The sequence below is a fragment of the Lynx rufus genome, unplaced genomic scaffold, assembly GCF_022079265.1.
Source record: "Lynx rufus isolate CCGP_SWC_20201006 ecotype Redwood Valley unplaced genomic scaffold, mLynRuf1.p SCAF_1, whole genome shotgun sequence".
In the NCBI taxonomy this organism is placed as follows: Eukaryota; Metazoa; Chordata; class Mammalia; order Carnivora; family Felidae; genus Lynx; species Lynx rufus.
In genome coordinates this window covers 175,219,009-175,231,540 of record NW_025814823.1, presented here as the reverse complement: position 1 = coordinate 175,231,540, position 12,532 = coordinate 175,219,009, and the positions used below count along the sequence as shown (strand labels likewise).

At 50.9% G+C, this 12,532-nt stretch overlaps 1 protein-coding gene across 1 annotated transcript; it reads left to right on the top strand.

The window, feature by feature from the left end:
* The first annotated feature begins 495 nt into the window (after window positions 1-495).
* Window positions 496-5,131, top strand: MSX2 (msh homeobox 2). The gene is made up of 2 exons (XM_047072844.1): window positions 496-874; window positions 4,707-5,131. The coding sequence occupies exons 1-2, from the start codon at window positions 496-498 to the stop codon at window positions 5,129-5,131; spliced, it is 804 nt and encodes a 267-aa protein (XP_046928800.1).
* Window positions 5,132-12,532: the final 7,401 nt, after the last annotated feature.

Genomic DNA, 12,532 nt, shown 5'->3' with positions numbered 1-12,532 from the left:
AAATGTTTTTGCAGTGTGAGTTGGAGATTTTAAACTTGTTCTGGCGGTGGGGGTTGGGGAAAGTGGTATGGGCGCGAGGTGCCTTTTTAAAAAGGGGTCAAAAGAGAGAAGAAATGGGACTCGGCGAACTTCCTCTTTAAATAATCGGCCTTAATTACGCCATGGACTTTTCAGTTTTGGCGTGATTATAACCCTTGAGGGATCGCCTAATAACAACTCTGCTGACTGCTCCTGTAATTAACTCCTAATTTATTTCAAACAGGAAAAAAAAAAAAAAGGCCCCAGCCTCTTCCTGGAGAACCAATCAGACGCGAGCGTCTGTGGCGTCAGCGCCAGAGCCGGCGCGGATTGGCTGAGCCGAGTCTCCCACTTCCCCTTGGAGGAAAGGCACTGCTCCCGGCGCGCCCCTCCCGTCTCCCCCCAAAAAAGTTTGAGTCGCCGCTGCCGGGTTGCCAGCGGAGTCGCGCGCCGGGAGCTACGTAGGGCAGAGAAGTCATGGCTTCTCCGTCCAAAGGCAATGACCTGTTTTCGTCTGATGAGGAGGGCCCGGCGATGGTGGCTGGGCCGGGCCCGGGGCCTGGGGGCGCGGAGGGGGCCGCGGAGGAGCGCCGCGTCAAGGTCTCCAGCCTGCCCTTCAGCGTGGAGGCGCTCATGTCGGACAAGAAGCCGCCCAAGGAGGCGTCCCCACTGCCAGCCGAAAGCGCCTCGGCCGGGGCCACCCTGCGGCCGCTGCTGCTGCCGGGACACGGCGCCCGGGAAGCTCACAGCCCCGGGCCGCTGGTCAAGCCCTTCGAGACCGCCTCGGTGAAGTCGGAGAACTCAGAAGACGGAGCCGCGTGGATGCAGGAACCCGGCAGATATTCGCCGCCTCCAAGTGAGTGAGCGTCCGAGCCGGACAAGGGGTAGGCGGGGGCGCAGGGGTACGGGGGAGAGCCGAGGGCCGGTGTCCCGGGCTGGGGGGGTGGGGGGGGGACGGAGACCCCCTCTGCACTACACGCCCGGGAAAGCAAGCCTAGGAGTTCTGGCTTCGTATCCGCGCATCGCGTGTTCGCGATCCCCTAGCTGTGCGAAGTATCCGACACAATTGAGGAGTCGCTGGTCTTTGAATCCTAGCCGGGTTCGCCGGGTCGCTCGGTTATCGGTTTCTCTGGTCCTCGGCCCCGCACTCCAACCATTTTGCTCACTTTTGGTTCACCGTCCAGCGGGTTTCTGTCCCAAGGAATGAAGGGGAATACACTTTTAATGAGCACGCGAATGTGTGCCGGGCAGAGGTGGAGGTGCCTTACCTCCTTTCAAAGTTTACAACCCAGCGAGATGTGCCCTCATCTTAAAGATAGACTGGCAGAAATCTAACCCCCCGGCATTGGGTAGAAATCATTACCGTCCTCTGGGTCCCGATCCCCGGAAGGGATGGCGGCAGAGGCTGGTGCCAAGGCGCAAAGTCTCCCTGTCGTCCCCGCAGCCAGTACCTTCGCAGGGAGCGGGCTGGGGTCAGGCGCGCGGGGCGCGGGCTAGGCTTGGCTCATAGTAATAATTAACAGCATTCCAGCAGCGCTTGAGAGTTCTACAAAGTGATGCTCATTAGTTCACCAGACCCTGATCATTGCTGGAACCCCAAGTGTAGGCAGAGGCACAGGACCGGTGGTTACCCCCTTTACAGACACCAGGCTTTAGGAGGACCGGACTTGCTTGACCCGGGTCACCAACAAAGGCTGAATTGGGCAAAGGGTCCTGGTGTCCAAACTCTGCTCCTGTGCATGGTGCCCTGACCGCCTTTGATCCCTTTCCCCAAAGAAACCAAGAGGAGGTCCACACACCTGCACCCCGCTTCCTGCCAATGAGGCACGACTTGGCCATGCAGGCCCAGGAGAATTTATTTCTCCTCCTGCCTTAGCATTTATTTTTGGGCCTGGGTCCTTTTGCATTTGGAGAAGTCATTCCCTATAGACTCTTTTATTTTTATCAACTAGCCTGTAAGATTTCCCTACCCAGTGCACCTTTGGAAAAAGTGAGAAAAAGGGGGTCTGCCGAGGCACCTTTTCCAAAGCCAGTAGAATCACACCTTTCTCCATTCTCATCAGTCAGCCCTCAAGACTCGAGATGCATAGTATTTTGTGAACAAAACAAGGCCCTATACCCAGGCCTCAGTGGCTGTCCCCTCTGGCATAGCTCTCCACCCTGTTAGAAACTCCGAAAGATTCAAAGGGTGTGGAGATTAAGGACTCAAAGAATTTAAACTCAAGTTTGCACAGTGCTTTATAGCACTTTTCACCATATTATCTTATCTGATCTCTGTGTGGCTGCAGCCGGCCTCCTGGTAACAGAGAAGGACATTTCAGCAGAGTTCAGAGGAATCTGCACACACTGTGTTTGGGCTTGACCAAAAAACAAAAAACAACCTTGGGAATATTTAATGATCACCTATCTGGTGTGGCAGACAGGGCTCTGGGCATTCTAAAATTTAGTACTCTGAGCCACACTACACGGTATTTACCCATTTTATCGATGGTGAGATAGAGGCTCAGAAACTTGAAGAAACTTAATTTGTTAGACAAATCTTGAGTGCCCATGGATTTCTAGGCCTGGGTCAATGTCCATGAACACATTAAGGATTCAGGCCTTACTGAGAGTGGTGTCCAGAGATCAGAAATCCTCACTTCCTTAGGCCTTCAGGTCCTGGGATGGCAATTCCCCACTTGCTCTGTGAACAACCCCCCCCCTCCCCACTCTGTGGAGATGAGCTTCCCTGCTAGGGGGTCAGGCAGTTTGGGGCTCTGGGTATGACCTTCAGGAGAGAGAAATCCAAGATTCTGGAGAAGGGATTTAATTTAAAAACAAAAAGTGGTTCATTTGGTGCTTTGGGCCTAGAAATGGCAGTGGGAGCCCTGGGGCAGGAGCCTGGGGCAGGAGGGAGCCACCTGCCTGGCCAGGTTTGTTATTTGGAGGAAGTAGGGTAACTGCTGTTTTGCTTTGTATAACCGCATCCATCCTTTGACTGGTTTAGAGAGGGGTGGCGAGGTAGGGAGTGTTGAGAGGAAGCCTCTGGACTTTATGGCTATGATACACGTGTGCAATCCCTGTAGCCCGGGTTTTATCATTCAAATGCAGCCTCTAGAGCGGCCAGGATGACTGTTCGGGGCACAGATTTCTTCCAAACAGAGAGTAGGCTCAGGCTTAGACTCTAGGAGCTTGGTTCTGAGTTGAGACAACTGGGTCCTCCAGAGAGCTAGGTCAGGTTTGGAAAGGGTGAAAGCGGGTCTCTGAGTCTCCCCACGGTGTTGTTAGTTTATTTGTAAATTACGAAGTAGGTGCTCCCCACCCCCCGTTTATTTAGGGATTTGCCTACACAAAAGTCTACACTCCTGTGGTAGTTTCTTACCCATCCCTCACCCAGATTTCTGGTTTTGATTGATTGCAGAACCTACTACTTGCTTTTCAGTCCCGAAAATGATGCTTCATAATTGTCACATTAGGACAAACCCAGTTCTTGTTGGAAATGGAGGCTGGGTGGGACTTGTTGTATCACCCTCAAGTATGAAGTGTAAACTCTTTCTTGGGCCATCGAAGTAACTAAACAAGAAATGTGACATTCTCCCCGTGAGTACTTTGGAGTTACTACTGTGGCTACTTTGGGAAAATTAGCATAGCTCGTAAAAGCCAAATGCAGAAAATTAATTGTTTAGCATTCTGCCTCTCAGCTCCACACTCTTGCCCCCGCCTCCCTTTGAGGAAAAGAAGCCCCAAGTTAGTTGAATACCATAGAATCACAAAGATGCCCCGTCCTATGACTTCCTATAATTGAATCCATTTTAAATATGGAGGTTGGATGCCTTTGGCATACCTTTGTTTTGCGTGTTATTCCCTCTTTCTAAATCCTGGCGACAAACTAATCGTTTACACGTTTGCTCCAAACCAGAGAATGGGTAGGGATGACTAAGATGTCATCACATGCTCTCAACTCAGAGGCAGCATGATTTCCCCTGACATTTACATTTATGAGCGAGCTAATTTTTCCCTCCTTCTTAGTAAACTTTATATTACAGAAGCACCAGGCCAAGAAACTTATCCCACGTTCAGATCTGTAAAATGATGTTCAGGTTGTATCATCTGTAGACTGGATGGAATGACAGCTGCATGGCTGTTTATTGCATGGGGCTGCTCCCAATCCAGAGATGCTATGAATTTACCGCAGACCTTATCTGCACGATTATCCTTCATAAATATGCTGATGCGCTCCAACTTTTCCCCGGTGTGGAGAGGGGACCAGCGCAGTTTAGAGGACCCTTTTCATTTTTCTTCTTATGGGATTATCTCAGCATTGTACAGAAGTGAGGATTATCATGAATCCCGCCCCCCCCCATATTAAAGACCAGAGAAATGAAGCTCGGAGGACATGAGTTTTGTTTCTCAGAGAACATTCAGCTCCCTTGGCTTAGGAAGGGTCCGCTTATAGATACTCTATTTCCATTATCCATTATGCTGTGGGTTCCCATATAGATAGTTCTATGCACTGTTAAAATCCCAAGCTTTTTGTAAGAAGACTCGGTTTTTTAAATCAAGCAATTTATCCACTTAAATATGGTACTTCTCCCACAGTTTTGACAGAGGTCCCTTTCTGAAAGATGAAGAGAGGAAGGCCTGTGCAGGGGTGGACACACCTGGAGAGAAAGCCACTTTTGCTAATTCTCTCCCTCTCTGTTCTCTAGGACACATGAGCCCCACCACCTGCACCCTGCGGAAACACAAGACCAATCGGAAGCCACGAACCCCCTTTACCACGTCCCAGCTCCTCGCTCTGGAGCGCAAGTTCCGCCAGAAACAGTACCTCTCCATTGCAGAGCGCGCAGAGTTCTCCAGCTCTCTGAACCTCACAGAGACCCAGGTCAAAATCTGGTTCCAGAACCGAAGGGCCAAGGCAAAAAGACTGCAGGAGGCAGAACTGGAGAAGCTGAAAATGGCTGCAAAACCTATGCTGCCCTCTGGCTTCAGCCTCCCTTTCCCCATCAACTCACCCCTGCAAGCAGCATCCATATACGGAGCGTCCTACCCCTTCCATAGACCTGTCCTCCCCATCCCGCCTGTTGGACTCTATGCGACTCCAGTCGGATACGGCATGTACCATCTATCCTAAGGAAGACCAGCTCCATAGACTCCACGATGGATGTTTGTTTAAATGGGTCCCCCCTCCCTCTCCAAGAAGGCTGTACCAAGCCGATACTCCTGCTCCGCAAACTTTGCATGCACCACCCTAAGTGGCTAGGCCCACAGGGCCACCGACATAGTTCGCATTTCTTTAGGCTGGAGGCACCAAGTCCCATTTTCTTGGTGTCATCTTCTAGATGCCCCCTTCTCCTTTCACAAAGATTGGCTCTGATGGTTTTTATATATAAATATATATGTAATAAAATATAATACATTTTTATACAGCAGACGTAAAAATTCAGATTATTTTGAAAGGCAAAATTTATATGCATAGTATCTATACTTTTTTTCTATATATCACCTTCCTAAAAGAGTCCATTTGTTCTTAGAGGAGGCACAAATTATTCGCTGAAATCGCTGACATTGGGTGATTTTGATGGGATGATTGCCTTCTGCTTATGGAAAACAAAGATTCGAATTAGAAACACGCCTAGGAATTAGATAATGGAGAGATTACTCAAGAAGACGGGGACACATCATGTTTTTGCATTTTTACACGCATTAAAAAACACATTAGGTACTAGCATATTTGGCCTTCTATTTTTCCCTCTTTCTACATTGTTACAGATTGTTAAAGTTTTAACTTTTTTTTTTTTTTTGTAAGATCGATACAAGGGGGTTGGGGGATGAGAAGAGTCCTAAGGATGCCTTGGGGTAAGGTGGGACTTGGAAGTAACTTCCTAATTCCTCCCAAGGCTGTTGCTTAACTCCATTTCAGATAATTGGAGAGTACAAAGTTAAGGCCTGTCGGGGGAATTGACGGGTTCTGTGAAATACTAGGTACGAGTCAGTCCTCACACATTGCAAAGGTGACTGGGGGGCGGGGAGTGTAGTTAATTCTCTGCTTAAAAAAAAAAAATATCTTGTAACCATTACCTATATGCTGAATATTCTTGAACAATGAATAGATCCAGAAAGAAAAACAAATCCTGCTTTCTCTGTGTGTGTACCTGTTGTATGTGCTAAACTTATTAGAAAAATTTATATACTTTTTAACATGTTGGGGGCAGAGGGGAAAGCCATGTTTTGACTTGCTAAAAAAATGGTCTTGTCAAACAGCCCATTTAGCTCCTGGTACTTCATCTTTCTATCAGTCTCCCCCCTCCCCCCCCCCACCACCCAGTATACTTTCATCCCTTTGAAAGGGTGCCTTGTATAATTTTATATATTTTATTGAAGAGTTATTTCTTATCTCTTATTCTGAATTAAATTAAACATTTGTTTTATTGCAGTAAAGTTTGTTCCAAACAATTATTTTAAAGGGTGCTCTCTGTTCTTAGCTGGGTTCAACTCCAAAATGCCCCCAAGACTGGGGGAGGGGGCTGGTGATTTTTATTAGGATGTTCGTGTGAATCAATGAAGAGTTGTGCCCAGATTCAGCCTGGGTTGGGGGAGTGGATCGCCAATAGCGAACCAAGTACTTGGAGATAATTCCTCTGGCTGCTTGTGTTAGTCGTGGAAAAGAAATGGAATTGCTGTTCGGTTTTTCAAACTCTGGTGAAAGATGAGCTTAGAAGAAGTGGGGGGGGGGGTCCAGGGATCTGAGAGGTTGGTAGATGATCAAGGGAAAATCTTGAACTTGAAATCTGCCAGCTACCAAAAGGGCAACCGGTTTAAAACTGGGGGGAAGGGACCTATAGCTCTTTGCAAATGGGGATTGTAACTAGATGCATTCCCTGGGTTGGGAGGTGGGGGTGGTTGCCTGCTGCCCTTTCAGGAGTGTGTCAAATCGCATTCCGTTTACCATTCCTCACTCCTTCCAAGGAGATGGACCCCGAACAAATGCTCTTTTCGGTTTGAAGGGGGAAGGTGGTTCATTCAAGCCCCGTTTGCTTTGCAGCCTCCCTTTCCACTGGGTACAGAACGGGGTCAGGCTTGGGTTTTGAGGCATCACCATTAAAGAAAAAAAAAAAATCGCAGTGGGTGAGGGAGGCCGAGACGGATCTTAAATTCCGCTTTTTATTGCACAAACAAATCCGAAGTGGCTACTGATGACACCTTTCTGAGGTCTGTTTTCGGATGAGAAACGACGGTGGCCCCGGGAACGCGGGCAGAAGGGAATCGAGAACTTCAGGCTGCGGAAGCGGATGGTAGGCAGATAGAAACCGGGCATCGACCAGGACTGGCGCTTTTCCGTCTCACGTTTTCACTGCGCCGACACCCCTTTTGGAGGTGGGCGCCAGGGACTGCATTCTCCCGCCCGGCGGAAGCTCCCGCGGGTCGGGCGACGAGTCTGAGATCTCCCAGCTCCAGCGCGGAGCGAGAACCGAGCCCACAGACCTGCTTCCAAGCTGGGGGCCGATTTCTGGCCGCTGCACCGCTGCGCTCCGGAGCTGAGCCCCGGGAGCGTCCCAAACCTCCCCAGTTTTCGCCTCTGCCATCCCGATGGGCCTCCTAATCCCAGCCCGGAATCCAACCGCCACGTTGGGTCCCTAATTAGCCCGTCCACCGAGCTTCCTTCCCGGCGCCGCTCGACCCCGCAGCCTCGGGCGATCTCAACCCCGGTTGGGGGATCCGGAGACTGCAGCTCCGGGTTAAGACAGCTTGCCCTCTGGAGGAGGGGTTCGCAAACCAGGGTGCGATCAGGAGAATTGAGACTGCGACCTGCGTGGCCGATGGGGTGGATTGGAAACGGTCTGGGCGACTGCGCATTAGCCCAATCGCCCCAAATCCCAAAGGAAAACTGAGGCCGGGAGCGAGAAAAAAAGATGTGGCTCAGGCTCAAGCATACACATCCCAGCGCTACCAGGTGGATGGGGTTACCGAGGCGAGGATGCGGCAGGGCTGCGGGGACCTCGACCACAGCCAGAGGCCCCCGGGGCCCAGGCGGTGCGGCTGACTCTGCGCCTCGCTTGTAACCTGCCCCGTGTTCGGGTTGGCGGTCGCCTTGGTCCCCACCTCGGTCAGGCTCTGTGCGCCAGGAGTTCCAGAGACCGGAACAACCTGATTCACCTGGGACAACAGGACAACCCTGATTCACCTGGGACCCGCGAAGCCGTGTCTTGGGACTTAAAGCCGAAGATGCCAGTCCTCCCGTACTTTCAACGCTTTCACCAAACTTTTCTAGAAAGACAGCTCTGCTTTGGGGAAAGAGGGGAAGAAGAAAGGAGAGGAAATCACATTTATTGAGCTCCCGCTCAGTGCGGACAGAAGTAGGCATTTCCTCGCACATTTCATCGAATCCTTGCACACCCCTTGGGGATGTGTTATTGATGCCATTTCATAGATGAGAAAACTGAGGCTCAGAGAGGGTACTCACTAAGGTCACAGAGCCAGTAAGTGACAGCAGCAGAACTGAGGCCTAAGCATGAGCCTGGTGGAGGGCACGAGGGCTCGCAAAGACAGGCCCTGCAGAGGCTGTCTTAGACATAACGTGGGGGTCTCCAGAGCTCCCCAGATTGCCAAACCCAGAGAGCTCATCTCCGGAGCATTACTCTCCATCCCTTTCCCCACCTCCTCACTGGCCGGCGGGGCTTTCCCTATCCCTGGGGACCTGGGACTCAGCCTCCCCACCCTCCCCATCCCTGCACCCCTGCGGAGGCGATGCTGGGGCAGGGCCGGCAGGAGGTAGGCAGCGAGGGCCTGGCTGGCTGGGAGCAGGCATTGGCAAAACGTCTGCCTGACCTGACTGAAAAGAGGATCCTTGCCTTTGAGCAGAACCTTGTCTGACCGAATGAAAACTCCCACGGCCATTCTTTGCTATAAAAGCCGCTCATTTGCCACGGGTTGGAGAGGCCATTCCCCAACCCCCACTCCCTCTCCATTGCTGGGTTTGGAATAAACATAAACCTCATTTATAAAAGAACCCACGTCAGACACACACACACACACACACACACACACACACACACCCTGAAATCACAGGGCCCAGTTGGTGAAGTTGATTGTGCCTGTGTCCTTCTTCAGTGTAAAAAAAAAAAAAAAAAAAAAAAGATTTCCAGATTGGTGATGCTGTAGGCCTCTTTAATGAAATTGGTCAGACAGCAATGAAGAAAAGTCGGCTGTCAACTCCTGGACCCCTCTCCCCCTCTCCCACCCTACCCCACCCCCTCACCTCCTCCTTACTAGAAACTAAATAAAAAGCAGTAAAATTACTTTCCGAAATAGCCCGCTTCAAAGCAGAACAGAGTACCAGGCTTCGGGAGTCCTGAGTCTTGCCTTGATAAGGTTCATAATAATCAAATCCGAACTCCATCCACCTCCTCTGACTCTTGCCAACCTCCTCCGGACCCCTCTGCATTTGTTGATGAAAACACTTTGATGTCCTGAGTTCTCCAAACAATTATTATTATAATTTTAAACAACCTGGTATTTTCCATTACTAACGGCTCGGGCTTTGAAGTTACACCTCATAATTTCCTAAATTAAATAAATCATTTTAAGTTTGCACTGGGAGGCTTTTAATAGCGGAGAAAGGAATATCATTATCTTATTGAGACCCAATTGTGGTGGCTCCAGCTTGGCTGTAGCTGGGGGCAAAGTAGGCTCACTCTAACAGACATACTTTATTAACCTCCCATAACTCTTGAAAGAACATTTTTATATTTTCTTTGATTTCCCCCCTCCCTCTCTTGTTTTAAAGCTGTCCCAACCTTTAATTAGTGCCTAATATGAAAAGCATTATTTTTTTAATGCTATGTAATTTACCAGCGGCAACAGGCCAACTTAACAATTGTTTATTAGACTTGGTTTTTCACACAGGGCAAAGAATGCCTCTCCAAACCCAACTTTTCATGGGTGGTTGCACTAATTAATACAGTGTCTGAGGCTCCTAGGGGGTTTTTTAATATTGAAGCCTATGGGGGCGGAAGGGGGTTTTAGAAGTCCAGCTCCTGCCGACGACGTTCTCGCTCTGATTTCTTTCATGCTGTTTTGATCCTGTCTGTGGAGTCAGCACAGACAGAAAGTGTTCCCTGGCTCCGGAGACTCCGGGGATCCCGAGGCAACGGCCCCCAGGAACCCCAGCACCTCCACTTGTGATTCATGGCCCGTGGGGCCCGAGCTTGGGATGCAGGGAGCCCGTTGATCACCCTGGGCTTGGGGCGTGGACCCCCTTATCCAGCCAGGAGGGAGAAAGAGCTGGCTTGGGGCTGGGGCTGGGCTGGAGTTGGGCTGCTGGGGGCAAATGCCCGGGGCCTCCCAGGCACCAGGTGATGCTTGGCTAGGGGCACCGAACTGGCAGAAAAGGAGGCAGGGCCTGGGATGGAAGAGGGTGAAGCTGGGGCGGGACCCACGCCAGCAGGGCATCCTCTTCGGCCTTCTCACTTCTTTCTCTTCTGTCTTCCCCAGTCTTTGTCTCTCATTCCCCATCTCGTCTTTAGTTTCTTCCCTCCCCTGTTGCCCCCTCTTTCTTGTTCTTTTCTTTGCTACCTCTTTCAGTTCCCTCTCCTCAACTTTCATTCTGTTTCATGTTCACCCCACTTTACATCTTTAATTTTTTTTCTTCTCTCTACTTTCCTACTATCTATACAATTCCTCTTCCGTGCTCTCCTTCTAAACTTTATTTTCTTCTCTTTCTGCCACCTTGCTCCCCTGTTGCATCTCTCCATATTTTTCCCCCCGTTTTCGATTTATTCTCATTCCCACTGTCACCTATGTGTCCCCTTGTGGCCCTTTGTTGCCCTTCTTTCTGCCCTGGTTCCAGCGTTCCTGCGGGATTCCCAGAGTCCGCCCCAGCGGTCGGCCTGGCTTCTCTGGGCCTCTGGGCGCTGCGCCCTCACGCAGGGGGCCCCTCGCCACCAGTCCCTTCTGCGCCCTTCCCTCCCCCGCTGCACCTGGAGAGGGAGCAAGGGAGAGACCCCTGGGCAGGAGGAGGACATATCAGCCGTTTTCTCCCTGACCATGGGCGTCGCGGGCGAGAAGGGCAGCGCCAAGCGGAGAAGGGCCGGGTCCCCGCGCGCGGCCCCCTCTGCCCCGCCCGCCGCCGGCCGCCCGTTTGATGTCGCGGGCCCGGCAGGAATGCGGCCGGGTTATCAATCACCCAGCTGGATCCTGAAGGTCTCGGCCTAATCACATTTAATTGCTCGTGGAGGCCCACTCTCGCCCCGGGCCGGCCGCCGCGCTCAATTACTCCCCAAATACCTGCCATCAATAAATGCGCGCTGACACCGGCCCGGCCCGCTCCGCTGGCCCGGGAGACCTCAGTCGGCCAGGCGCCCGCATCCCACCTCCACCCCACCCCCACCCCCATCATTAAACTTACACCTCGACGCCGCCGGAGGAGCAAGCCAAGCAGATAACAGTCCCCTCTTAGCTCTTCCCCAAGGGCCAGGCACGGGTGCCCAGCGATCTACACGCATCAGTTAGGTGGGGTCTCAGCACCGTCCGGAGATGCAGTTACCATCTGCGTTTGGGTTAAGGGAACTTTGGTTCCTCCATTAACGTGCCCGAGGTGGCAGAGGTAAGCAGTGGCCCCACTGGGGTAAGACCTAACGACCCGGCAATTCCACAGGCCTTGAGTGAAAGCACGAGGCAATAGTGCCTCCCAGAGGCTGGAGATTTACCTGGGGCCCCTGTGCTAAGGTGTGTGGGCCGGCACCTTAGGCCAGGTACCTCTTCTAGGATCTTCTTTATTCCTCCCTGCAGCTTTGTGAAGTATCCCCGTTTTTCGTGTCCCCATCTCCTAGATGAGGACACAGGGGCCTGAGCCCCCACCTGAGCTGTGGGGAGCCTGCCCTCAGACCGAGGCCCTGGGTTGTCTGCGGTCTGAATGCGATCCTTCACTCCCATTTTCTCTCTTTGCCTTCCCAGAAACCTTGACATTCAAGAACCGTGAGCTCTCCCATTTTCACAGAGCAGAACGGTAAGCCTCAGACAGCAAGCTGCCCAGAGAGGTGGCAGAGCAGGGCTGAAATCACACAGCCCGTGGCTCAGAGCCCAGGAAGCCATGTCAGGGGAGCTATTTACATGACATTATCCTGCTCTGTCGAGAGCCTTTGCTTAAAAGAGCACATCACGTCTGTGTTCCATGTAGTTTGCCATTCATGGGGAAGTAATAGCTGTACATTGAAAGAAAGATGAAGAGGGGCTCACTGATGTCTCACTGCGTGAGGCCAAGTGGTCAGATTAGCTTAGGTCGGTTTGCAAATAATATTGACAGCGAACGTCCAGTGAAGAAAAGCAGGAGATATATATATATATATATATATATATATACACACACACATATATATATACATACATATATATATACACACACTTATATATACTTACTATATATATACTTATATATACTATATATATACTTATATATACTTACTAAATATATACATGTAGTAAGATACTGTATATATAGTAAGAGTTATGTTAAATATATATTTCATCTAATCGA